Below are 26,203 nucleotides of genomic sequence, written 5' to 3'. Positions count from 1 at the left end.
TTCAGGGGCAGGTTGTTTATTCTGCATCAGTCCACAAGATGTTGTACCTTTTTTCTGTAGTTTACTTCATTGTGGTGCTGAATGAGTCCCATAATTGTTGTGTCGTCTGCATATTTCCTAATGTGGTTGGTGTTAAACCTGGGATGACAGTCATGGGTCATCAGGGTAAACAGCAGGGGGCTCCGGAAACAGCTCTGAGGGGAGCCAGTGTTTAAAGAAATTACATTGGAGGTGTTATTATCCACATGGATAAGACTGAGTTCTGTCAGTGAGGAAGTCCAGCAGCCAGTTGCACAGTGGAGTATTGATGCCCAGGGAGACCAGTTTGCATACCAAATCCTGGGGGATGATCGTATTGAACGCTGAGCTGAAGTCCAAAAACAGCATCCATACGTGGATGCTGTTTTTCTCCAGGTGTACCAGGCTCAGATGAAGAGCAGTGGAGCAGTGGCATCCTCAGTCGAGCGATTAGATTTGCATACAAATTGGAAAGGGTCAAATGATGGAGGCAGTATAGAGATTATATGACCCTTAACCACTCTCTCAAAGCACTTCATGATGTTAGATGTTAATGCAACAGGTCAAAAGCCATTAAGACATGAGATGGTTGGTTTCTTGGGCACTGGATTAATAATAGCTGACTTAAAACATGAGGGGACAATGGCCTGATACAGTGATGTATTGAATTTGTCTGTGAGCACATGGTCTAGCTCAGTGTTTTTCAACCACTGTGCCACGGCACGATCGTCAGGTGTGCCGTGGAAATTATCCAATTTTACCGTATTTTCCGGACTATAAGCTGCTACTTTTTTCCTACACTTTGAACATGCGGCTTTTCTGTGGATTTTTCTTCAACCACCAGGGGGCTCTTTAGCAGGAAGTGAATCATTGGAAGTCAAAATTGGAAATCAAAGAAGAATGCGCTAATTTTCATTTAGAACAACCACATGCTAGCAGCAGGCAAGACGGAGAAATGTTTTCAAACTCATATGATGCAGCTTCTAAGTTGAGGAGTATCGATCTGGCAGTGCAGGAGGGAAATAAAGTCGCTGCACGTAAACTCGGCATGAACAAAACCGGATTTAGGGACAGAGAACTGCGTCCTTAATATAGCCAGCAGTTATTAGGATGCAGCCCTCTGCTGGGTCATTATGGGAACTCCATAGAATACTACTTTTTTTTGTTTGACATAATTTTTTTTTGATTGAATAATTGTGAAACAAAACTAACTCCATATACCGGCGGCCTGTAGCCCGGTGCGGCTGATATATATAAGTTTCCAGGAGGGGGGAGGCGGGTTCAAAAAATTTGAAGATATGGTTTATAGTATTTTCCGGACTATGAGCGCACCGCTCATAGTCCGGAAAATACGGTAATTGGTCTTAAAGATTTTTTTAAAACGAATTAATTATTTGCAAATAACGGCATCTTTGAGTGTCTTTGCTGTAGTAGTGACTAGTGGTCATGTAATTTTATTATCACTAGATGGCAGTAGGTACAGAGCATTTTACATTAAAACAAGAGAATTAGTGATGCATGAATGTTACAGTGCTACAACCATAGACATAAGGATAGACCCTCATGGACCGCTCTCGCCTATTGTCGCTGACGAGATTTAGGGCGGCCATCTTGGAGCGGTCCACCACTCCACTCAGCGTTATGTGTTTAGCAGCACAATGACGTATCAGCGCATTTAATCGATCATAACACACTTTTTTGTTACTGGAAACCATATTCAAACATCTATCAAAGCTACATTTGTAAACAATTGTATTTTTTAATTGTATTGACATAGTTCAGCATATGTAAATATGCTTAGTGGCTATAACAATAAAATAGGAATGGAATATTCTGATATCGATTTATGAAGAGCATATTACAAAGCACACAGCCGTTCATAATTTATTTAATAAATTATTTAGTAATATCAATACATATTTTATATAACTATACAAACACTAATAAATAAAGATTAATAATGGCACAAATAAATAATGATTATATATATATATATATATATATATATATATATATATATATATATATATATATATATATATATATATATATATAGGTTTTTCAGCCACGAGTCCAAAATCCGATGTGAGATTCATCCGTGCTGCAGTGAATCCGTCTCTCTTTATAGATTTCTCCCTCTTCTTCCTCACATCGTGTCTTTAGGAAATTTTCTAAACAAAAACGGAAGATTTAGGTTGTATCTTACTTTGACAGAGTGAAAGAATATAAATAATAGTCTTTACCACCTGTGTAAACTTTGCCGGTGAATGTTATAACAATAATAATCAATTTAATTTGTACCGCACTTTTCATTAGAAAAAATCTCAAAGTGCTACACAGTGCAACTAAAATCATAGATTTAATATAACATAATATAAGTTTTATAATATGTGTTATGTTGTTTCATTTCTAATATAGGCTCTTGTGTCAGATAATCTAAGTCAATGTTAGAGAATAATTAATTCTTTTAGATTTACAGAATCTCAGTTAGCCTTCATAGCGGGGCTGAACCCGTATTACACCAAGCACTGTAGCTAATATTAGCTGGTATCTCGCCGGTGGACATAAATACATTAAAGTAATATTCTCCAGTAACTCCAGTCCTCAAAGGCCGATGTCCTGCAGTTTTTAGATGTGCCACAGCTACAAAACACTGGAAGGAAATGGCTTAATTACCTCCTCCTTGTGTAGATATGTTCTCCAGAGCCTTGCTAATGACCTAATTATTCTATTCAGGTGGTGCAGCAGGTGCAGCAGTGGCTCATCTAAAGGTTGCAGGACACCAGCCCTTGAGGACTGGAGTTTGACACCCCTGGCGCTAGCTGGTCTGCACACTCTTTGATCAGCCTTGCTGGAATACTGTTAGGAGCTGCAGCTTTTCGGATGTTAACGTTTCTCAGGGATGTTCGCACAGTACATGTTAAGAGCCTGAGGGCCTGTTCATCAGGGTGAGGGGTAGCTTTTCTTGCAGGGGTCTTATTTAGGGCTTCAAATCTTCCAAAGAAGTTGTTGAGCCCATTAAAGAAGTTAATGCCATCTTTGCAGGATGAAGATGAGGTTTTATAATCAGTGACAGATTGGATGTCCTGCCACAGTTGTCTGGTGTTGTGTGGGCATGTTTTGCTGCCTTGATGGAACGGTTTAGATTGGCCCTCGCTGATCTAAGTGCGACCATGTCACCAGATTTGAAGGCAGCATTACATTTCCTCAGTCTAGAATACACCTCTTTAGTCATCCAAGTTTTCTGGTAGGCCCGTGTGACAGGGCCGTGCAGAGACCACTAAAGGGGCAGGTGGTCAAAAAGAAAGAGGGCACATCTTACCGCATTCTAGGTCAAAATATTAACAAAGCCACAAAGTTTAACAATCATAAATTACAAAATTGTGAGATATACAATCAAAGCTAAGGAAAATCTCTATATAGAGCATACAACTATGCATATGTAAAATGTTTTATTAGTAATTTCTTTCTGCAGGTCTATTTTGTTGTAGGAAAGTATTGTAATATTCAAACCTGCAATTTAGCAAGATATGTAAATCAGAGCTGGACCACCAGACATATTTTGTCTTTACAGAATTACACTATTAAAAATATAAACAAGGGCACAATGCAACCTTTTAGTGACTGTAATCTATAAAAAAGAGCTGCCTGTTTGCTACACTTGCAGTGGAGATGAAGATGGTCCATTCAGGAAAGCAGAGCTGCATGAAACTTTAAGGTGGAACTGCAGAAAAAAAGAAACAAAAACAAAACTTTAATTGTTAATGCATGTCAACATGAGAAAGGAATACTGAGTTTTGCTTTAAAAAACTTGTTTTAAAATTAGAATCACACATTTTTGTGTCATGAAGTGAAAAAATGATTTGCAAAAAAAAATTATTTGTGAATGTCATAAATCTTTTCTTGCTATTCTAAGTTTTTGTTTGTGACTCAAAGTTTTGCTTGTGATTCTCACATGACGTCGTGGGCAGGGCCCAAAATAGCAACAAAAAAAGATTTCTGATGTGTGCAAATAAAAGTTTGTTTGGCAAATAACTTTTTAAGTTCACGAGACAAAAATAAGTTGTTTTTAAAAAAATTTTTTTAAACAAAATGTTTTGTTTTAAAAAAAGAAATCATTACAATTCCAGACGTTTTGATTACAATTTTGTTTTACTTAACTGAGGTTAGTTTTCCTGTTTTTCCATTGAATATTTGGGAAAAAATAAAAATAAAATTAACTTCATACTCTGCCAACCAGACCCTAAACTTGCTTAAAGTCTGGATTGAGTTTTTTCCCCTTAATTAATGAGACACTTTTATTACATACATTATATCTATCATGGTAATTCAGGTGAGTTATTTTTAATTGTAAATGAATATCCTTGTTGGACTTTTATTTAAGTGCTATTCTCCTTCAAGACACATTTACGTAACACCAGAATAAATCGAATGTATTGTTTGACCATGTTTTCACATTTTGGTCACTAAGAATTGATCAGGGGCTTAAAAGTTTAAACTCAGTTTTAATTATCACCTATTAAGGTTACAGGTTTTGGACACATTTTCTCCCTTTCTTACATTGAAGATTCTGCAGGAAGACAGATAAACAGTGAGTGGATAGAATGATGATGTATAAATAGAAACTAACATGATTTGTATTTTGGGTTCTTGTTAATAGCAACCCTGATAATAATGTCAAAATGTTTGGTTTGCTGAATAATGTATTCAGTTTTGGATGCCTTCATTGGTAATCTACAATGTTAAGTTCAATGAAATATTTATATAATGATATTTTTTCCCTCTGGCTAAAGCTCCTCACATTTTGGGAGGATTGTATTAGGACCTTGATGCCATATAAACTACAGTATATACAATATTGTCTGGAGTGAGTATAAAAAAGAGAGACTGTTCATTGAGAGAAAACAGCATTTATTTTTCCTTTTGTTTGTCTCAACTCTCCATGGAGCTCTGCCACCTCTGCTGGTAGCTGCTTCCTCCTGAAGGAGATCCAGTTGTCAGCCATGTTGCTCTTCTTCTGTTCCCTGGGAAAAGTAATCAGATGTTTTAGCTTATAGCACATAAATGTAGATAAATAACAGTTACTGATGTGGAACGTACATACACAGTGATGGCATAGTTACTTTGAAAAAGTAACTTTAATCAGATTACTGATTACTCCTTGAAAAAGTAACTTAGTTAGATTACTGATTACTTGATTTGGAAAGTAACTAAATTACATTAAAAGTAACTTTTTTAGTTACTTTCAGCAGCAGGGCCAGCCCCGAAAAAAAAAGCCGGTGGATGGAAACGCTCGGAAAGCGAGCCGAGCCGGTGGAAAAGGGCAAATGTCACCAGGTGACTTCAAACTCATCCAAGCACTGAACAGATGCTTAGAACAGAAAAATGTGTGGATTAACGTTCTCCAGCTGAACAGAAAGACAACTGAGGGTATCTTTGTACCTAAAGAGGAGCGATGTAGAGTCAACACACATCTTCGGTTTTTAGCTTGAAACCAGAGATCAGACCCGAAATCTGGGTGTATTGATGGACTCTGACCTGAACCTTCAGACCACATAAAGACAGTTACAAAGTCGGCCTTCTGTCACCTGAAGGACATTTCCAGGATTAGAGGACTGATGTCTCAGCAGGATCTAGAGAAACTCATCCATGTGTTTAATCTTAGACTTACTGATTACTGCAACATCGTCTTCTCAGGTCTGCCCAAAAAAGTCAATCCTCCAGCTGCAGCTGATCCAGAACGCTGCTGGTAATGTTCTACTAAAACCAGGAAGATAGAGTACATCACTCAGTTCTAAAGTGCTTCCACTGGCTCCCTGTAGAACAGAGAATAAACTTTAAAATACTTAGATTGCAAATTACTGAACAGCCCAGCAGACCTGTTGTTATTGTATCAACCTTCCAGGCCACTAAGGTCTTCTGGTTCTAGTCTACTCTTCATTCCCAGAATGAGAACCAAACATGCCGAAGCAATATTTCAGCTTCTAAGCTCCTCTAATCTGGAACAAACTTTGAGAAAATTGCAAAACAGCTGAAACACAGAGTTCCTTTAGATCAAGGCCAAAGTTCCACTTGCTCAGTTACCTTTGACTAATAAATGGAAAACAGGTTAATTCTTGTCTGGATTACAACTTGTCATTATTTATCTTTATTCTGGTATTGTAATGTAATGTCTTTTGTTTTGTAAACGGTGTGTTTTTAATCATGTAAAGCACTTTGAATTTACTGGACTTGACTTAATATTAGACTACCCAGAACATATGCATATACCTAAATATCTTAGTAGGTTGCATTACCATTTTCATGTCTAACCCTCCCTAGAAACTATAACTTATATGCAGTGTGTACAGTGTAGTCATCAAATGTTCCCAGAGGTCATTCAGTTTTTTTCATGGCTTTCAATCTTGTATGATGTGATGTGCATGTCTCTTGAATATGTGTTATACTGGATACTCTGTTCATATTGTTGCTTAGAAATCACAGTATACCAGCATGTGGCACATTTTAATCCCTATGTCCTCTCCTTTGGGTCACAGCCGAACAGTAGTTGGTTTGGAACAGAGGAAGAATGGCAGCCTGTCCCTCCTGCTTTTAGATCCTGGCTCTTCATCATCTGAGACCAGAAAGCTGCTGAGCAGGGACACGTGCCTGACTGCCGTTCAGTTTGTCAGGAAGTTCCCCAGAAATCTAAAGCACAAACAGTACCAGCTCATAGCAGTACAAGGCGTGTTGTCTCATGAAGAGAAACAGGTGAGATGTTTTTCAAACACAAAGCACAACATATCGACACAGAATCAGAGCCATGGAAACTAAATTTGAACCAATTTTAGTTCACTTAGGAAGTGATCCGGGTAGGAAGGACTTGTTCTCTATAAATCAGCCTTCTTTTCTGCTTGCTTTGTTTTCACAGATAAGAATCTTCAACTCCAGAACATTATCTCCTGAAAGGCTTCCATGAATGCAAATGATTTTTTATATATACAATACTAATTGATATACTACAAAATTTATGTCCAATTTTAAACTTTCTAAATAAACAGTTCTATTTTTTGCAGTCTTACTTTCATGATGTCATGTTTTGAGTCTATGGTAGTTGTCTATTGAGTGCATAACTATACAAAATATTGAATCCTTTTGGAATCAGGTTGTTTGCATGTATTTTAAAGGGATCCAAGATTAGTTGAAAATGTTGACCTAAATATATTGCAGTTTTTCAATTGCCGTTTGTGATATGTAACAATTCATCATTTGTTACATATGGATTCTCATCTTACATTTGAAAATCACATTAAGCATCTGTTTAAAGTCTGTTTCTTTCATCTTCGTAATATATCCAAAATTCGTCCATCTCTCTCTTTCTCTGATGCCGAGACTCTCGTCCATACCTTTGTCTCCTCCAGGCTCGACTACTGCAACTCTCTGTTGGAATCCATAGAAAACATCTTCAGAAGCTTCAATACATTCAAAACAGCGCAGGAGGGATTCTACTGAGAGCCCCTAAATCTGCCCATATTACATCTATTCTGCATGATCTTCACTGGCTTCCTGTCACCTACAGAATTCAGTCAAAATCGCTCTCATTACCCATCAGTGTTTAAACGGAACCTCACCGGATTATCTGAAGGATCTTCTCATTCCATATTCATCCACCAGATCTCTACGATCACAAGACTGCAACTTCCTCCACCTTCCTCGATCCAGATTAAGGACCATGGGAGATCGGGCATTCGCTGTGGCTGCCCCCCGTCTCTGGAACTCTCTCCCGGACCATTTGAGAGCTCCACAACCACTGGTTGACTTTAAAAGAGGCTTAAAGACTTTTCTATTTAAGCAAGCCTATTCTGCCTCTACATGATTTTTATGATGCCGATTTTATCTATGACTTTAGTTGTACTGTGTAGCACTTTGAGATTTTTGCTAGTGTGGTACAAATTTAATTGATTATTATTATTATTATTATTACTACTGTAATATTTTTCCATTACATTTTTTCACCTGTGCAATGCATGCTGGGTTGATGACCCGGTTGGCCCTGTTCTGTACTGGAATGTATGGATTAAACACAGGAAGGCTAACTTTACCTGAGTTGTTGTTTATCATATTACATTTGACTTGTGTAATTTTAGATAATGCCACACTGTGTCACTGTTGGATGTAATTTAAAAAAAAAGCAAAAAAAAAAAAAAACTGTTTTTACATATAAAACAAATATTTCACAAATAAAATCTATTCTTACAACTTATCAGGGATCCCTTAAAGTATTTCTAGTAAATTGTAGACGATGCTAAAACCTTTTTAATCTACCGTATCTCACAGCTGTAACAAGTCATATAAAAGGATAACTAAAAAAGGGTTAGCAAAGGACCCAATCAAAAAAGTACCTTATATTCATGAGGGGAAAATGAAAAATATGACCAACAATAATTACACAAAATTTGAAATAACCACCAAAAATGGAGATGGAAGTTTAAGATGAGCCATAGTTTATGTATTTATTCAGAATGTAATGTTGCAATTGATCTGTAATTCCACTGGATTCACTCTATAGTTTTCTACAAACTCAGCAGTTTAATGATGCTAAATAAGTTTGAACAGTTCTGTTCAGAGAACTTGGTTTTCTCTGTGGAGTCAAATCTAGTAACGTGTCCATCTCCAAATTTTTCTGAATCAGGACAAAAATAAAATCTTCCTGTTTTCTAGGAGTTATGGATATTAGATCATTAAACGTTTGTATGAGGTTGTAGCTCTTCTCCTCTTGACTCATAACATGAGTTGGAGTTTAGAAATTGAAATATTATTCACCATAGTTTTTTGAAGATTTATTTTGGAAATTTCAATTTGTTTTTTTTTAATGTCTTCTGTTGTAGTAAACTGAGATTTTTCCTATTTTCTCCAAGAGTCTTCAAAAATGCCATAATTGGGTGGAACTATGAGTGAAGCAGTGGTCTGCTAGGGGTTTTTAACTGTCTGTTGTTTTGTCCAGCCTTAGTCTTCATCGCTGTCCATATCTAATGGGTCAAAGTTTGGATCGTCTTCATCCAAGTCCAAGTCCTCAATGTCCTGGAACAGGGACTCGTCCACTTCAACATTGTTTCCAGCTGAGAAGAACAAACAAGACCGCTTTAGAAGAAGGGTAGTGAACAAATCACCCTTCAAGATGCATTCCAGCACAGGCCCTGTGATTCCAAACATTTTAGCTTAAACTGTGAAAACGAAAAGCCAAATATTGTTATTGTTTGGAATATAGAAAAAAAACAAAACAAGGACATTAATGTAATGCTTGGCCAGCCCCGTTTAAAGAGAACCAGAAACACGCTGCTCTGTTAAGAGTTGGCTCTTGTGTCAGATCATCGCATCATAGAAGAATATAAACTAACTCCAACTCCCAGTAGTTTTGTTTCCAATGAGTGGTTCCTAACTGAAGGTAGTAAAAACAAGTCTGCTACTCTGGCAAGTCAGCTTCAAACACAAGACACATTTAAGTTAATCTAGCTGGAGTTATTACTCGAAACGGATTGAAATTATGGGAAAAATCCCTCCAGTTTGAGAAAATAAGAGTTTTCCAAATGTAATATTTCACAACAGGATCTGTTTATTGTAGAGCTTTACTTACCCTCTTCTAGGAACTGAATGTCTGATGTGTCAAGGTTATGATCTCTCTCAAACAGCTGTTTGCCTAAAGAGGAAAAAATAACACTTTATTTTGAAAGCAGCTTCCAAGGTTTTGACATAAAAGTGAAACTGATTTACCAGTGAGTCTGGGTTTTCCAGCCTGCTCCTCCTCTTTCTGTTTTTTTCGTCTGAACTCAGCCATCTCCAGCTCAAACTTGGCTTTCCATGCCAGGAAGTTTTCAATTGTTACCACTGTACCCTGGAACTTCACCTGCCAAACACAAGCATCCTTCACTGAGAAGGTGTCCACGCATACTGCCTTCATCTCCTTAACGAATCTAAGGGAACCTGAGCATATCACCTAAGCCTCTACAGAAATAGAAGAGGCAAACCAATCAAAAGTCAAACAAGTATTCAGACAGCCGTCCAATTACCTTTTCTGCTTCCTCTGCCTCCTTTTCTTTCCGAAGTTTTTCCTCTTCTTGTCTGTTTTTCATTGCATCCACAATTTCATTAAGTTTCTCCTGAACAGCTGTTACCAGGGTGAAAATCATCACCATACCCAGGTTTTCTTCAGCCTGCATGATTATTACATACACATGTTGATAATAGAAAATAAACAGCATAAAACAAGCAGCTTCAGTTTACAGAGTTACATTAGGTCCTTGAACAAGAGCCACCGCTAATTTAGAGCCAGGTTGTGCACGGAACAGAAATCTTTTCCAGGTGACCTGTTCCCTCCTTTAAGTGCAAATAAAAATTGGAAAAATGTAATGAATATTTTTTCAGTTAATGTGGGACTATTGTAAGACCAAAAAGCCCACCCTCTGCCCGAGGCACTTCCCTTTGCCTTTACAGAGCTCTATAAAACATCAAAAAATACACCAGGCAGATTATATAATTTTAAACTTTTAAACTCTGGCAATTGAGCAGCTGATCAAAAGTTTAAGACCATTAAGCCCCAAACAAAACATTTCCAAGTGTCAAAACAAGGAATCAATAGTGAGCAGCTGCTTTATGCAAGAGCTTTGATTGGGGTGGTTGGAAACTTACTCCATGGAGCAAGTGGGAACCATGGGGCAACCCCCCACATGTTTTTATTGGATTCAAATTAGCATCAGAAAATTAAATATGATATAATGTTGTGAACTGCAGTTTTGTCATGTTCAGTATGACTCTAAATATGGCCCTTTGGTGCAGTTTACCACAGTGATCATTGCAGTACTGACGAACCTCAGTAAAGAGGGATGCCCACCAGAACATTTCCACACTGCCTGCTGCAGCTTGATGCCACAGCACAAATTAAAGCTCAACTGTTTCATTAAAGGAAGAAAAAAAAACATATCTTGCGAGAGGCTTGGTGGCATGACAGAGGACCATAACTGCATGGACTCAATTCATTAAATGTTAGTGTCAATATGTGTTCCAGTTCACATTCAATGATTTTTTGACCAAACTTTGCTGCATGGTTGCCAAGACTAAATATGGCTCTTTGGTCAGTTTATATTGAATGTATGGAAATATCCTAAAGCAGGGGTGTCAAACTCCAGTCCTCAAGAGCCACTGTCCTGCAGTTTTTAGATGTGCCACAGGAATAAAATGGCTTATTTACCTCCTTCTTGTGCAGAGGCCTGCTAATGACATAATTATTCTATTCAGGTGGTGCAGCAGAGGCACATCTAAAAGTTGCAGGGCAGTGGTCCTCCAGGACCGGAGTTTGACACCAGAAAAAAAAGTCAAAAATACTGAACAAAGCAGAAGAAATTAAACACGATATTTATTCTCAGATAAATGAACACACCTGCTGCTTCAACAGGGTGAGAATGTTCTCCAGGTCGCCATCTTCCAGATTTTCTTGAGAGTAGATCTCCCACAGTGGGGGCTCATCTGGGTATTCTGCTACATATGTAAACTTTAAAGTTGCCTCAACAGCTGGAATGAGAGTTAAATGAGAATAATTCCTTCTCACTTAATTGAAACCATCTTTATTTGGTAACTTCAAACCATACATTAACTCAGATAAATCAAAGTCATTATAGAAGAAGGTGTCAAAAATAAGGAAATGTCAGAATATAACACATTTATGAATTGAATATACTCACTTTCCCCGTTTTCTCCTGCGTCTGACGTAACGGTAATAGTGAAACTGGTGGGTTCTTCTGACAGCACTGCAAGCCCACATGAATAACAGATCATTTCTGCAAACTTGCATTAGAACACAATGATCACTAGTGCACTATTGTTCAGACAGTTTTCGTCCATTTAAACTATACAAATATTCCTGCTTTTCATCGTAAGACCAAACCCCTACATCCCGGATTTAAACTAGTCTATTTTAGCTATAAAAACCGAATCGTTGCTTCTCGTCGTGAGCTTGCTGGATGTGAACGTGAATAGCCCTGCAAGACGTGGCCAAAGGCCAGAGCATTTACTGTCTCATTAGCTTTCATTGAGCAGAAGTCATCACAACTATCAAACAAAAATAAAGTAGTTCCAACCCAGTCCGATAAATTAAATAAGGCTTACTGCGATGCTAGCTGTAAGCTAGCTACTATTTTTAATCAACTCCCACCTGTAAAGGAGTCGGGATAGATTGATTCTATGGCTTCAAGTTCATTCCTTTGCTCCTCGACGTAATCTGTCATTTTTAATCTCAAGGGGTTATCTAGAGTTTGATAAAATCATTCCAACACTGAAACTTTTGGCAACATAGAGCTCGGCGTGTTCTATCGGTCCCATCCACTCAGAACGCGATCGATGATGTCGGAGATTGAAGTTTCTGTCTGATTCAGACACTGCAAAAGGAGAGTCCGGGGCTTCCGGTTATCTGTTTTGCAGACCACTAAATCGATCTCAGATTTAGTGATGCAAATACGGAAACCCATAGACATGAACACGTGTGTGTGTATGTATGTGTATATATATATATACACACACGTGTATATATATATATATATATATATATATATATATATATATATATATATATATATATATATATATATATATATATATATATGACTACCAACAAAAAGTCTCAATAATATACATGTCACTGTAAAGACAAAAATTTGAATTTTTGCTTATATCTGTTTAACAACCCTGGTTGTAACAACCTGGGTTATTATTCTTCTGTTAACCTAATTTATTTGTTTGTTATTGACTTTTGGGCAATTAAATTTCTTATGTATACACTGCGAATGGTATTTTTATTACCGTTGATCATGTTGTTTTTCATGTCTCCTTATGTCTTTTGTTCCTCCCATAATTGATGGAGATAAACAGATATTATTCATAATGTATAAAAGTATTGTCATTTGTTAGATCTACATCCTTAAGAAAATGAAAAAATATGTTGTTTTATGAGATAATTTGTCTTTGACTGTTCCAGTAATGGCAGAATTAATAATAATAAAGACTTTATGGTATTCTGATTTAGAAATGTAATTATATTAATTGTGTTACGACCCCCACGCCACTAAAGGCAGTCGCAAGCCCGAAAAGATGCAACTAAGGAGCAGATTTAGAAGTACACCGAAAGCTACAGAATTAGCTAAAACTGTGAGCTGCCGTGAAGTAAATAAAAGAAGGAAGCTCAAATACATTCTGAGAGTGAAACTCCTTCCTAAATGTGAAAATATATCACAGATTTCAAAAGACAATAAAAACGGAAGTATAGGAAATAGCGCCCCCTTCACTTCCGGATTGCAATGGTCCCGTGTCCAAATAAGGTATGAGACTGACAGTGGTCCGTCCGCCCCTTTCTGTTTGCTGCAGCGAGGTCCTTCTCGCGAGGTGTACTTGGGTCAGCCCGTTGCAGCGATACGTCACAACGTCCGCCATATTGAAAGTGGCCTATGTGCCAATAAGCTAATACAAGTAAATGGACCGAACTTCAGAAATTGCCGTTCTACAAAGTATTTTAAATTAATTCCTGTCATTGACACATTTTCTCAAACACATTAATATTTTTCGCAATCAAAGAAATGACTAAAGACAGAGTTTCTAACTTTTGATGTGATTATTTAATTGTTTTTGGGCATTTCTGAATAAAGAGCACAATGTTTTATTTGATAGAAATTATTCTGATAATTTTTATATTGACATTGATGAACAGACACTTTTACAGTGTTTAATTAAATAACACACATTAATGTACATTTAACATTTCAAGACAAGAAACACATTTTCTTGTATTCATTTTTTATGCATTGAGAAACGACTTGATTTATAAATCAGTCATTGTCAAACATTAAACTACATATTTTTCTTACTTTTTTCCAGAGAAAAAATATTACAGTATGTCAACTCTGCTATTGACAGCAGAGTGAAAATAATTCTAACAGAGTAAATTATTTTTATTTCATTACATAAGATGTATTAATACACTAATGCTTTAGATTGATATATTTAAAAATGCACAAAAAGTGAAAGAATAAAACATTTATTTATTATACTGGGAACACTGGTCACAGGCTTCAGTCTGCTGGTCACACTGGGAGAACTCAATGACTTCTGAGACGTCCTGGTTCACAGGTTAAAGCCAAGGATAAAAGAGAAATTATCCAAACATGTAATAGAAAATATGTTTCCTTCACATTCAGAAAAAGACATTTTCAGCATGTTGGGCTCTGACTCGTAGCATCTTTATAGCTAAATACCGACATGGTGAAGCTGAGCTGGAAACAGACTGAAGAACAGCAGCTCCAGCTCTGATCCTGACTGATCTTTCTTCACAAAATCCCCTGATCTTTAATGAACTTCTCCTCTAACAGCGGTTTCTCATCAGCTCTCTCTCATTAGAAAACAGTATGAAAACATTAGCTGCTAAGCTAACAATCAGCGGTTACTTCGGGCCAATTTAGCTACATAGGAAATATTTTTCAGTTTAGAAGCAAGTTTCTGGCTGCAAAGTCAAGTAATTCTGATATTTCATTCTTACCTGTGAAAAGTAATGCCATTGAATCCAGTTTGTTTCGTAAAACGGTTGAAACACACAGAACTTAAGGAGCTCCGATCCTCTGCTGCCTTAAAGAAAATGGCGGACGGTAGTGATGGGCAAATGAAGCCTCATGAAGCAATGAAGCTTTCCAACCCTTTGCTTTGCAAAAAGGTTAATTACGCGATGCTTCATTCATCACTCACTAGTGACATCTGCTGGTGAAACTGTAACAGCCTTGTCACTCAGTTGGATCGTACTTCCAAAAATTACTGAATGCAATATTGTCACAAAGTTTTCATCAAACTCATGTTTAGTAACAAGAGAATCAATGAAACCATATTTAATTGTCATATGTTTTTTAAAATGATTTGTCGCCAATCTAATCCTGGTAGATGTTGAACGTCAGTGGTTGTGTTGGGTTTTCTTTTATGTCATAGGCGGATTTGACAATAAAGACATTTGATGTTTTAGTGTCTTGGGAGTGCAGTGCTTGTTGGAGCATTTGCTTTTTCTTGGATTTCTAATTGGTTCTGATCCCTTATATTTGGCTACATGTTGAATTTTAGTTCTGCAACAGGATTAAATCTGTTTCTGCTGTGCAAGACTGATATATCTTTGCTAATCAGACTACAAATAGTGGAACTATCCAGAATGTGAGAAATTGGGAAGTGGAGGGTTAATTATTGTTATCTAAGAATAATTTTATTGTGAGGATAATCTCAAAGAATTCCCAGATGTCAGAGATTTTCCTCTTGCTGGCTCCATTTCAGACAATCAATCAAGTTTATTTGTGTAGCAGGTTTAAGCAACAATGCAGTTCAAAGAGATTTACATCATAAAATCACAAAAATATAAAGTCATAAAAAAATATAATCTACAATTGAGAAAACCAGTAACAAACATTAAATTTTGATGAGTGCCATCATCAATACACATCAAATATGTTGGTCAATGTTCATTTTATTTTGGCCACTGAAGACAAATATTCTCCTCTGATGAGCGACCAAATGCACAACAACCCATGAAGCAGCACGGCTCATCGCGCTTTTATTTTGAAAACCGACACGCAAAATGAAGCAGTCACGAGATCCAGGTAATGGATCACGAGGCATCGTTTGTCTTTTGTTTTTTTTATTAGTATATAAGAATAACAATGACAAAAACTCACAATGTGTCAAAACAAATATTACAGATCACAACTCCTAATGTTAACAATCACATTAATTTCAGAGGATCAAGAGAAAATTATTATTAAAGGTAACTAAATTAACAGAAAAAAATGAAAGAAAGGTAATTAAATGATGAAATAAAAGGATTTAAAAAAAATAAGATATGTTAGGGGCTACAGACTAGAAATCTGTCATTGACTCATACAAATTGAGAGGGAGCATTTTGCATAACGACATTTATGGATATAATATTTTGTTACAATAATCAGAACATTGACTAAAAATTCCATATTTTTTTCTTTAATGGATAAATCAAATTGAATATTTTGTAAGGAAACAAAATCCAAATTTATTTTCTTAGAAGACAGAAAGTTATGAAGTTGATCCCATAAGTTTGATACTTCTTTACATTCATAAAACAAATGTTTAGTTGTTTCCAAATGAGTTGTACAAAAACCACAATTCTCTACATTAAAATTAAATCTCTCTTTTAAGAAGTCATTTGATGGATATATGTTATTTATAATTTTAAAATGTAGTTCTTTATGTTTGGGAGGAATTGGAAATTTCAAATAATTTGTCCTTATTTTGACTCTCATAGATTTGTTAAAATTTTGTAAGAGAACTGTGCTTTTTGGTCTTCCTGGGTACATGTTATGTATTAAATACTTGTTCAAAAACCTGTTGTTGCATTTATTATCTCTAATGTCCACATACTCAATTTGAATCTTGTGGAGTCTTGGAATAGAGAAATTAAATAAATTGTTCTTAACTGACAAAAAAAGAACAACAGGGATGCTACGTAATACTTTCTTAAAATTTGTTAATGAACAGTCAGTTCCATATTTCCTGTTAAATACCTCCAAACTGAGAATTTCACCATTTTCATCCAATAAATGAGTAATTGACCAGATCTGTTTATTCCACCAGTCATTCATGAATATAGATTTTCTACCACATAGAATGGCTCTATTGTTCCACAGTGGGACATTATGGGGGCTAAAGTTGTGTTTAAACATCAACTTCCACTGTAACAAAACTTGTTGACGGAAAGCAGAGAGTTTTAGGGGGAGTTTAGATAATTCAAAATCACATTTCAATAACAACTCAATACCTCCAACTTCCTGAAATACGAACGATGGAACAACAAACCAAATAAGATCACTGTATTTTAAAAGGGACTGAAGCCATCTAATTTTTAAAGTGCCAATCATAATTTCAAAATCGATTGCCTTAATACCACCTTCCTCATAATTTTTTAACAAGTCACTTTTTCTGATGTAATGGTGTTTGTTTTTCCAAATGAAGTTAAAGTTTATTCTGTTAAAACGTTTTATGAGACTTGGAGGGACGGCTAAGGAATATGCAGGACATGTCAGCCTGGATAAGGATTCAGTTTTTGTTAATAATGTTCTACCAAACAACGTCAAATCTCTCTGAAGCCAATTATTTAAGGTTCTGCCACATTTATCAATGTTGTCTTGTAAATTTTTTCTTACGCTAGCAGCTTGACATTTAGTAATCCATATTCCTAAATATTTAATTTAATTTTTAACTGGAATATCAGAAATTGAAGAATCAGAACAGTTATGGATACTCATAATTTCACATTTATTTATATTTAGCTGCAGCCCTGAGGCTTGAGAGAACAACTCTATTTCCCTTAGAGCTCGAGGAATTTGGTCTTTATTTTTTAGGAAGAGGGTTGTATCATCTGCGAATTGGCTTATGATTATTTTCTGGTTATTAACTTCCAAACCTTCTATAATAGAGTTATTAATTGTTATTGCTAATAATTCTGTGACTATAATAAATAATAGAGGCGAAATACTGCAACCTTGTCTGATTCCTCTTTCTACTTTGAATCTGGAGCATGTGCCCTGAGGCACACAGCTGTTAATGTTGGTGTTAAACATGGTGATCATATTAAGAAAACTGCTACCAAAACCAAAATGTTTCAAAGTGTTAACAATAAATTGATGTTCCACAGAATCAAATGCTTTGTGGAAATCTAAGAACAACATAAAACCATCATCTCCTATTAAGTGTCTATAATCAATCAGGTCCAGAACCAGGCGGATGTTGTTATGGATGGATCTGCCTTTAAGAAAACCGGATTGAGTTTGACTAATTATTGCGGGTAAGCCCGTTTTTAACCTCGTTGTTAGAACCTTTGTTAGGATCTTGTAGTCCGTGTTCAACAAAGTGATGGGCCTTAAATTATTTAAATTTTTCTTATCTTTACCAGGTTTTGGGATTAGCTTAATTACGCCTTGTTTCATAGTTTCCATGAGTTCCTTCTTTCCAACACATTCTGCTACAGCCTGGAACAACAGAGGTTTTAAATCCTCCCAGAAATGTTTATAAAAGTTAGCTGTAAGTCCGTCTGGCCCGGGGGCGCGGTCAGACGCCATAATTCTTATAGCAATATCAAATTCGGAGATTCTTAGCTCTTCATCACAGATTTCCTTAAAATTTTCATCAATAACAGGAATCAGATTTCTTACTTTATCAAAAAATGATGAAGTACTTTGTTCTGTATGTGAAGATTTATAAAGATTACTATAGAAATTAAATACTTCCTGTGTTATTCTCTTAGTCTCAGAACATTCGACTCCATCAATCATAAGGCTATTAATTGCGATATATTCCTGTCTACGTTTTTCTAAGTTACAAAAGAAGGCACTATTATTTTCTCCTTCTTCAATCCACCTGGCTCTGGACCTTATATAAGCACCTTTTGCCCTATTTGTATATATTTCATCTAATTTAAATTGTAATTTATTTATTGCATCTTTATCCTCATCACTCCAACATAATTTTCTGTAAAGTGACATAAGATCTTTAATCATCATTGTCTCTTCTGCTTTTCTTTTTCTATTTAAATCTTTACCAAATTTAATTGAATGCTTTCTGATGCTATATTTCAAGTATTCCCATTTAAGAATTGGTGTTTTAAAAGAATTGTCATTTGACATATTCAGAATAAGTTCCTTAATAGATTGACAAAACTCTACGTTTGTAAGAAGCTTTGCATTGAATTTCCAGTAATTATTACGTTTGTAATTTCTATTTAGTTTTTGTAGTTCTACTTTGACCATTAGGTTTGTGCCAGGTGAACTGTTTGACTCCACTGTGTTGCACTCTCCAGACTTCCAACAATTTTGTGTTATTAACAAATTCTTTAAGAATAGGATTTAGAGTTTCTTTTACCAGCAGTGAAGGCCATCGATCCATCCATTCATCTGGAGCTAAATTGAAATCCCCTCCAACTATAATATGATCTATAGGAAAAATAGCAGTGAACTCCGCAATAACCATCGTTATTTGATGTAGCAGATTTCTATTGTATTGATCATTATTATATCCATAAATGTTTAACAAAATTAATGGGACATTGTCAACTTCCAAAACACAGGCTACCCAATGTCCAGCTTCATCCGCTCTTTCACTCAAAATCTTACCCAGACATCTGAAAAAGCAGATGGCAACTCCAGCCGATCGATTTGTCCCATGACTGAAGATAATTTTATCACCCCATTGCTGCGACCAGAACTTCATGTCAGATGCATCAGAATGTGTTTCCTGTAAAAAGGTGCGGTGTGCTTGTTGTCCTTTACAAAACAAAAAAACAGCTTTCCGTTTAAGTGAGTCTTTTAGTCCCCTTGTGTTAAAAGAAACAAATGAAAAATCAGTTTATATCTGAAAAATGGAACACAAGAACAGACGGTTTAGGAGAGTGAGAAAAGAAAACCCCTTGAGGTAGAGGTCCCATTAACAGAACTGACCACTATCATTTCATGCTAATTCCTGCTGTATCTCAGTTCCCAGCTGAAGAAATGTCCATGATGCGTTTGCCTTCGATGAAACCAAACAGGCCCCTGAAGCCCGCAGCTTTGCCTTCTTTTCTTGCTTTTTCAATTTTTGGCCAAAGTGCTTGTCTTGCTTTCCAATCTTCTGGTGTCAAATCTTCAGAGAAGCGAACTCCTTCTTCTTTGCAGATGGGAGAAGTTTTAGTTCTTCTCCAGATGTCGTCTCTCAAGGTTCTTCTCACAAAAAGAATGATGATCTGTCTATCTCTGTTATCCACCTTTTGACCCACTCTGTGTACCACATCAACCTCTTTGTCCATCTTTGAAGCCAAATCAGGTGCAATTTTGCACAGAAGTGCCATCACTTCTTCTCAGATGTTCTCACTAGACTTTTCCCTCTTTCCTTTTAAGCGCAGGCACCATCGTCTTTTATATCTTTCGCTATTCTTTCAACTGCATGTTCTCTTTGGAGAGTGTATCCACTTGTTTTTCCAATTCCATTATTTTCTTTTTGCTTTCTTTTAGTTCCTCTGAGTTGAGCTGATCCGACTTAGCAATAGCAGCTAGCATAGCACTATGCTGCTTCATTTGCGCGCCAACTTCTTCCATGCGGTCATCTACTTTCTGTCCTAAGGAACTTATAGCGCTCAAAATAGCCTCAGTATTCATTTCTTCCTGGGACGTACTTTTTGTTCTTTTTTCTATGTGGGTTTTTTTTTCAGGAGTGCAGGTCGGGGTACCGGCTTCCCTCTCCCGTTTGCTAGCTGCAGCAGACTCTATTGGCACCGCATAGTCGTGCTCACTTTCGGAGGTTTTAGAATGCGGAGACTTGACTCCAGGCGGCATAAACTTGTTGGTTTTCTTCATACTACAAGCTGAGTACTGATATTTCAGATATTTATTTGTAGTTTACTTTATAAATTAACTTACAGTCGGGACCTCTTTGGGAGCTCAGAGAAACATGACTAGCTTGTCCGCCATATCCCCGGAACTCCTCACGAGGCATCGTTTGTTGCCCGGTGTTCCGTCAGATAGCCATGCGCTGTCAGGATCATAGACATACGATGGCCGACAGGTGCAAATGCGCAGCAAAAGAGAAAACATGCAAATAAAAGAAAAGACACGCGCACAAATTAAATGCGGCAAACAAAAAGCAAATAAAATGCAGCAAACAAAAAAGAAAACACCCCCGAATGAAATGCAGCAAACAAAAAGTGTTGAAAACGGAAGTGCTCCAGACCACTAGGGGGAGTCTAACAAAAAATAGCTGTGTCCGAATTCAGGCTCTGCATCCTTTCAAGGGCCCTGAGAAACTGATCCTTCGAAGCATAGACATAATAAAAGAGTAGATCCCCCCCCCCCCACGATTGGCTGCTCCGGCGCAAATACGCTCTTGGAGCGGTCGTCCCTCCTGCTTTGCTCAACCAAAACAGCAGAAGATGCCTTCAGCACTGCGGAATATTGTTGATCGGATCGACGGACTACTGACGTGAGGGCTCGACAGACTTTTCGCAAGTAAGATGGACATATTACTGTGTATTTTTGTGATTAATACTGAATTATATATATAAAAACATGTGTGTATATATATATAAATATATATATATATATATATATATATATATATATATATATATATATATATATATATATATATATATATATATATTGTTAAGGAAGAAAATTTTCTAAATAAGTTAACTTTGGAAAAAAGTTTGGCTCTCTCTTCCTCTGGATCCCAGGTCCTCTCGGCGGGCCACGTGTAGCCACAAGGAAAACAACAATGCGTGTTGACGTCACAGAATTACAGAGTTTAATCCAATATAAGACAATGCACAAACTTACACCAGAAACTGCAGAACAACAGAGACATACATTCATTTACCTGACATAAATGGAAAGAAGGAAAAGCAAAGACGTGCAAAGACATCTTTGGAGAGTTGCAAGAGCAAATCTAATCTGTTACTTCTGTGTAGAAGGTTTTATCCTCTTGTATTTAATTTATTCAAACAAGGCGTATCTTTGCTCATCCAACCAGGAGCTATCTCTGACCCTCTCTCAAGCCGAAACCCCTGCCGTGTTTACGGCCTTTCACAGATGAGTGTGAAAAGCTACAACTTCCACTGTATTGTTTTCCCACAGACAAAAGGCAGTTCAAACGATCCTAGCAAACCATCTGCTGTAACTACAGGTAAATTAAAGGTCAAAAAGTCAGAATACATTACTAATTTCAAAACCACAATTAGGCCATTTGAATCAAGACATGTTAAGTTTTAAAACTAGCTTATTTTAAATGTATTTTCTCAACAATATATATATATATATATATATATATATATATATGTGTGTGTGTGTGTATATATATATATATATATATATATATATATATATATACACACACACATATATATATATATGTTTTTCAGCCGAGTCCAAAATCCGATGTGAGATTCATCCGTGCTGCAGTGAATCCGTCTCTCTTTATAGATTTCTCCCTCTTCTTCCTCACATCGTGTCTTTAGGAAACTTTCAAACAAAAACGGAAGATTTAGGATGTATCTTACTTTGACAGAGTGAAAGAATATAAATAATAGTCTTTACCACCTGTGTAAACTTTGCCGGTGAATGTTATAACACATAATATAAGTTTTATAATATGTGTTATATTGTTTCATTTCTAATATAGGCTCTTGTGTCAGATAATCTAAGTCAATGTTAGAGAATAATTAATTTCTTTAGATTTACGGAATCTCAGTTAGCCTTCATAGCGGGGCTGAACCCATATTACACCAAGCACTGTAGCTAATATTAGCTGGTATCTCGCCGGTGGACATAAATACATTAAAGTAATATTCTAATCACAATATATACACAATAATATGTCCATCTTACTTGTGAAATGTTGTCTGTGGAGCCCTCACATCAATAATCCATCAACCAGAACAACAATATCCCTCAGTGCTGAGGCATCTTCTGCTGTTTTGATTGAGCAAAGTAGGAGGGTATACCGCTCCAAGATGGTCGCCGTATTTCCCGCGCCGGAGCGGTCCATGAGGCGTCTATGCTTATATAATGTCTATGCTTTGCTCAACCAAAACAGCTGAAGATGCCTCAGTAAGTAAGATGCATCCTGTCAGGATCCGTGTTTTTGTGTGTTTATTTTTGAGTTTTCTGTGTTCAGTCCTGTTTCCCTGTGAGTCTCTGTCCTGTCCTCCCCGTTGATTGCTCCCCAGGTGTGTCTCATTCCCTTAATTACCCCGTGTGTATTTAAACCCACCTGTTGTCTGTGTTCCTTGTCGGATCCTCGTCGTATGCGTCGTAGTCTGTTGTCATTGTCTAACGTCTTGTGTTCGCGCCAGTTGAACTGATAAGTCCTGGTTTACGTTAGCGCTCGTCTCTAAGTCCTGTTTACCAGTTGCTACCGGTATTTGGCTATGTGCCTGTCTCTCTGCCGTGCTGCCTGTGTTGGACTATTTGAGCATCTTCATCATTAAAACCTTCATCATCACTATAACCTGGGTCTCAGCGTCTCTCCTCACCACCCACCAACAACACCACCTTATGACAGAAGGATCCGACCAAGAACCGGTGAGGAACGCTTTCATCATGGACCCAGCAACCACCACCACAACTCCTCCGCTCTTCCCATTCCTAAAATCTCCGGACATTTATAATATTGAGTTTGAGGAGGATTTCCAGTATCTATTCAACATGTTTCACGCTGACCCGTTTATGCTGGAGTTAGTGCAAGAGCTCCACGAGGAATTCATTCAAAGGAAAGTATTCACCACACCTGTCAGACCTCCGCCAGTCCCAGCTTCCGCTCCAGCCGCCTCCGTCCGCCCTGCGCCGCCGGAGATCCCGGCCCCTGGGTCTTGTCAGTCTCCCCCGCCTCCGGTCCCCGCGCCGAGGCGGCGTCAGTCTCCCCCGCCTCCGGTCCCCGCGCCGAGGCGGCGTCAGTCTCCCCCGCCTCCGGTCCCCGCGCCGAGGCGGCGTCAGTCTCCCCCGCCTCCGGTCCCCGCGCCGAGGCGGCGTCAGCCTCCCCAGCTCCTAGAGTCCCCCGAGCTTCCTGAGTTCCCTGTGGCTCCGCCCCCCGAGTTTGCGGACGACCCCGAGTTTCCAGAGTCTGCTCCCCCCGAGTTTCCAGAGTCTGCTCCCCCCGAGTTTCCAGAGTCTGCTCCCCCCGAGTTTCCAGAGTCTGCTCCCCCCGAGTTTCCAGAGCCTGCTCCCCCCGAGTTTCCAGAGCCTGCTCCCCCCGAGTTTCCAGAGCCTGCTCCCCCCGAGTTTCCAGAGCCTGCTCCCCCCGAGTTTCCAGAGCTTCCCGAGCCCGCTGCTGACGAGCAGCCCGTCCCTGAGCTTCCAGAGCGTGCTCCGTCTGAGCCTCCTGCCGGCCGGCCCCTCTGCCGGCCTTCTAGGGCCTCCAGCCGGCCCCACGGGCCCGAGGGCCTCCTGCTGCGGTGGCGGGAACCACCGGACCCGCCTCCACGTCTCTGCTTCCTGCGCCGGCGGAAGAGACCGCCGGACCCGCCTCCACGTCTCTGCTTCCTGCGCCGGCGGAAGAGACCGCCGGACCCGCCTCCACGTCTCTGCTTCCTGCGCCGGCGGAAGAGACCGCCGGACCCGCCTCCACGTCTCTGCTTCCTGCGCCGGCGGAAGAGACCGCCGGACCCGCCTCCGGGACTCCGGTTTCTGCGCCGGAGACGCCGCTCGCCGGACCCGCCTCCGGGACTCCGGTTTCTGCGCCGGAGACGCCGCCTGCCGGACCCGTCTCCTCGCTTCCTGCGCCGGCGGAAGAGACCGCCGGACCTGCCCAAGGGGGTCCGCCTCCTTCGCCGGCAACGTCCGCCGGATTAGCCTCCTGGTTCTCCGCCCACTCTGATGGGTAGTTTTTTGTTTCTGGACTCTGGCCCCTTCCGTCGCCCCTCCGCCCACCCCGTTGGGTTGTTTTTTGTTGGACTCTTGCCCTCCTTCCGTCGCCCCTCCGCCCACCCTGTTGGGTTGTTGTGTTTTTGGACTTTTCTGTTTTTTGTTGGGCGTCTGGTATCCGCCCTTGAGGGAGGGGTACTGTCAGGATCCGTGTTTTTGTGTGTTTATTTTTGAGTTTTCTGTGTTCAGTCCTGTTTCCCTGTGAGTCTCTGTCCTGTCCTCCCCGTTGATTGCTCCCCAGGTGTGTCTCATTCCCTTAATTACCCCGTGTGTATTTAAACCCACCTGTTGTCTGTGTTCCTTGTCGGATCCTCGTCGTATGCGTCGTAGTCTGTTGTCATTGTCTAACGTCTTGTGTTCGCGCCAGTTGAACTGATAAGTCCTGGTTTACGTTAGCGCTCGTCTCTAAGTCCTGTTTACCAGTTGCTACCGGTATTTGGCTATGTGCCTGTCTCTCTGCCGTGCTGCCTGTGTTGGACTATTTGAGCATCTTCATCATTAAAACCTTCATCATCACTATAACCTGGGTCTCAGCGTCTCTCCTCACCACCCACCAACAACACCACCTTATGACACACCCTAAATCTTCCGTTTCTGTTTGAAAGTTTCCTAAAGACACGATGTGAGGAAGAAGAGGGAGAAATCTCACATCGGATTTTGGACTCGTCGGCTGAAAAACACACACACACACACACACACACACACACACACACACACACACACACACATATATATATATATATATATATGATTCACTATTAATCTTTATTTATTAGTGTTTGTATAGCTATATAAATATATATTGATATTACTAAATGATTTATTAAATAAATTATGAACGGCTGTGTGCTTTTTAATATGCTCTTCATTCATCGATATCAGAATATTCCATTCCTATTCTATTGTTATAGCCACTAAGCATATTTAAATATGATGAACTATGTATTAAAAACATACTTAAAAAATACAATTGTTTATAAATGTAGCTTTGATAGATGTTTGAATATGGTTTACAGTAACAAAAAAGTGTGTTATGATCGATTAAATGCGCTTTAGCATTGTGCTGCTAAACACATAACGCTGAGTGGAGTGGTGGACCGCTCCAAGATGGCCGCCCTAAATCTCGTCAGCGACAATAAGCGAGAGCGGTCCATGAGGGTCTATCCTTATATTATGTCTATGGTCAGGATAGCATACATGCAGTCGGTACCATGCCCGCGCATTAAGAAGTCCGACCGTCAGTGGAGTTGTCAGTTCAGCAAACGCAACAAGTTATGACCAAAATAAGTCATTAAATTGTTTATAATATGATATAATACGATAGCTAGAAGGGTATACATGCGTTGTCGTGGTTTCAAAGTGTATTTAAAGCAGGTCTGGCTGCAGCTGCAGTCAACTACAACACACGCCCGTGTAAAACTCATTAACCTACTTAACTGCTAAGTCAGGATGCCATATAACTGTTAATAACAAAGTGTAGGATGATCTACGTCATGATTCTATGTTGCAGATTAAATAAAATCATATGGTAATGACAACGTATGCATGTCTGAGCTAAGCGTATGACTATTTGACAACGTATGCTGATCTGACAGAACACCGGTCACGTGGTTTTCAGCAAGACAACACAAGCCTCGAAGCGGGGCTTAGTCGGACACGCCGCCTTTTTACTCGGTACAAGCCTCGAAGCCTGGATTCAGATAGCCCATCACTAAGGGAAGGGG

At 38.7% G+C, this 26,203-nt stretch overlaps 1 protein-coding gene across 1 annotated transcript; it reads right to left on the bottom strand.

The window, feature by feature from the left end:
* Positions 1-8,484: 8,484 nt before the first annotated feature.
* On the bottom strand, positions 8,485-12,408 carry rwdd1 (RWD domain containing 1). Its single transcript, XM_014978875.2, has 7 exons — positions 12,203-12,408; positions 11,733-11,798; positions 11,432-11,562; positions 10,065-10,208; positions 9,769-9,901; positions 9,632-9,694; positions 8,485-9,116 (listed from the first exon to the last, which is right to left on the bottom strand). The coding sequence occupies exons 1-7, from the start codon at positions 12,273-12,275 to the stop codon at positions 9,004-9,006; spliced, it is 723 nt and encodes a 240-aa protein (XP_014834361.1). The 5' UTR covers positions 12,276-12,408; the 3' UTR covers positions 8,485-9,003.
* Between the last annotated feature and the right edge of the window lie 13,795 nt (positions 12,409-26,203).

The sequence above is a fragment of the Poecilia mexicana genome, unplaced genomic scaffold (assembly GCF_051168715.1).
Source record: "Poecilia mexicana isolate PSO_F unplaced genomic scaffold, ASM5116871v1 scaffold_16, whole genome shotgun sequence".
Lineage (NCBI taxonomy): Eukaryota > Metazoa > Chordata > Actinopteri > Cyprinodontiformes > Poeciliidae > Poecilia > Poecilia mexicana.
This window is presented reverse-complemented; position numbering and strand designations above follow the sequence as displayed.

Coding starts and splice junctions, on each gene's coding strand:
- rwdd1 (XM_014978875.2), bottom strand. CDS start 12,275: ATGACAGATTACGTCGAGGAGCAAAGGAATGAACTTGAAGCCATAGAA. Junction 11,563..11,732: donor CGCAGGAGAAAACGGGGAAA/GTGAGTATATTC, acceptor CTCTCATTCCAG/CTGTTGAGGCAACTTTAAAG. Junction 10,209..11,431: donor TCACCCTGTTGAAGCAGCAG/GTGTGTTCATTT, acceptor ATAATCATGCAG/GCTGAAGAAAACCTGGGTAT.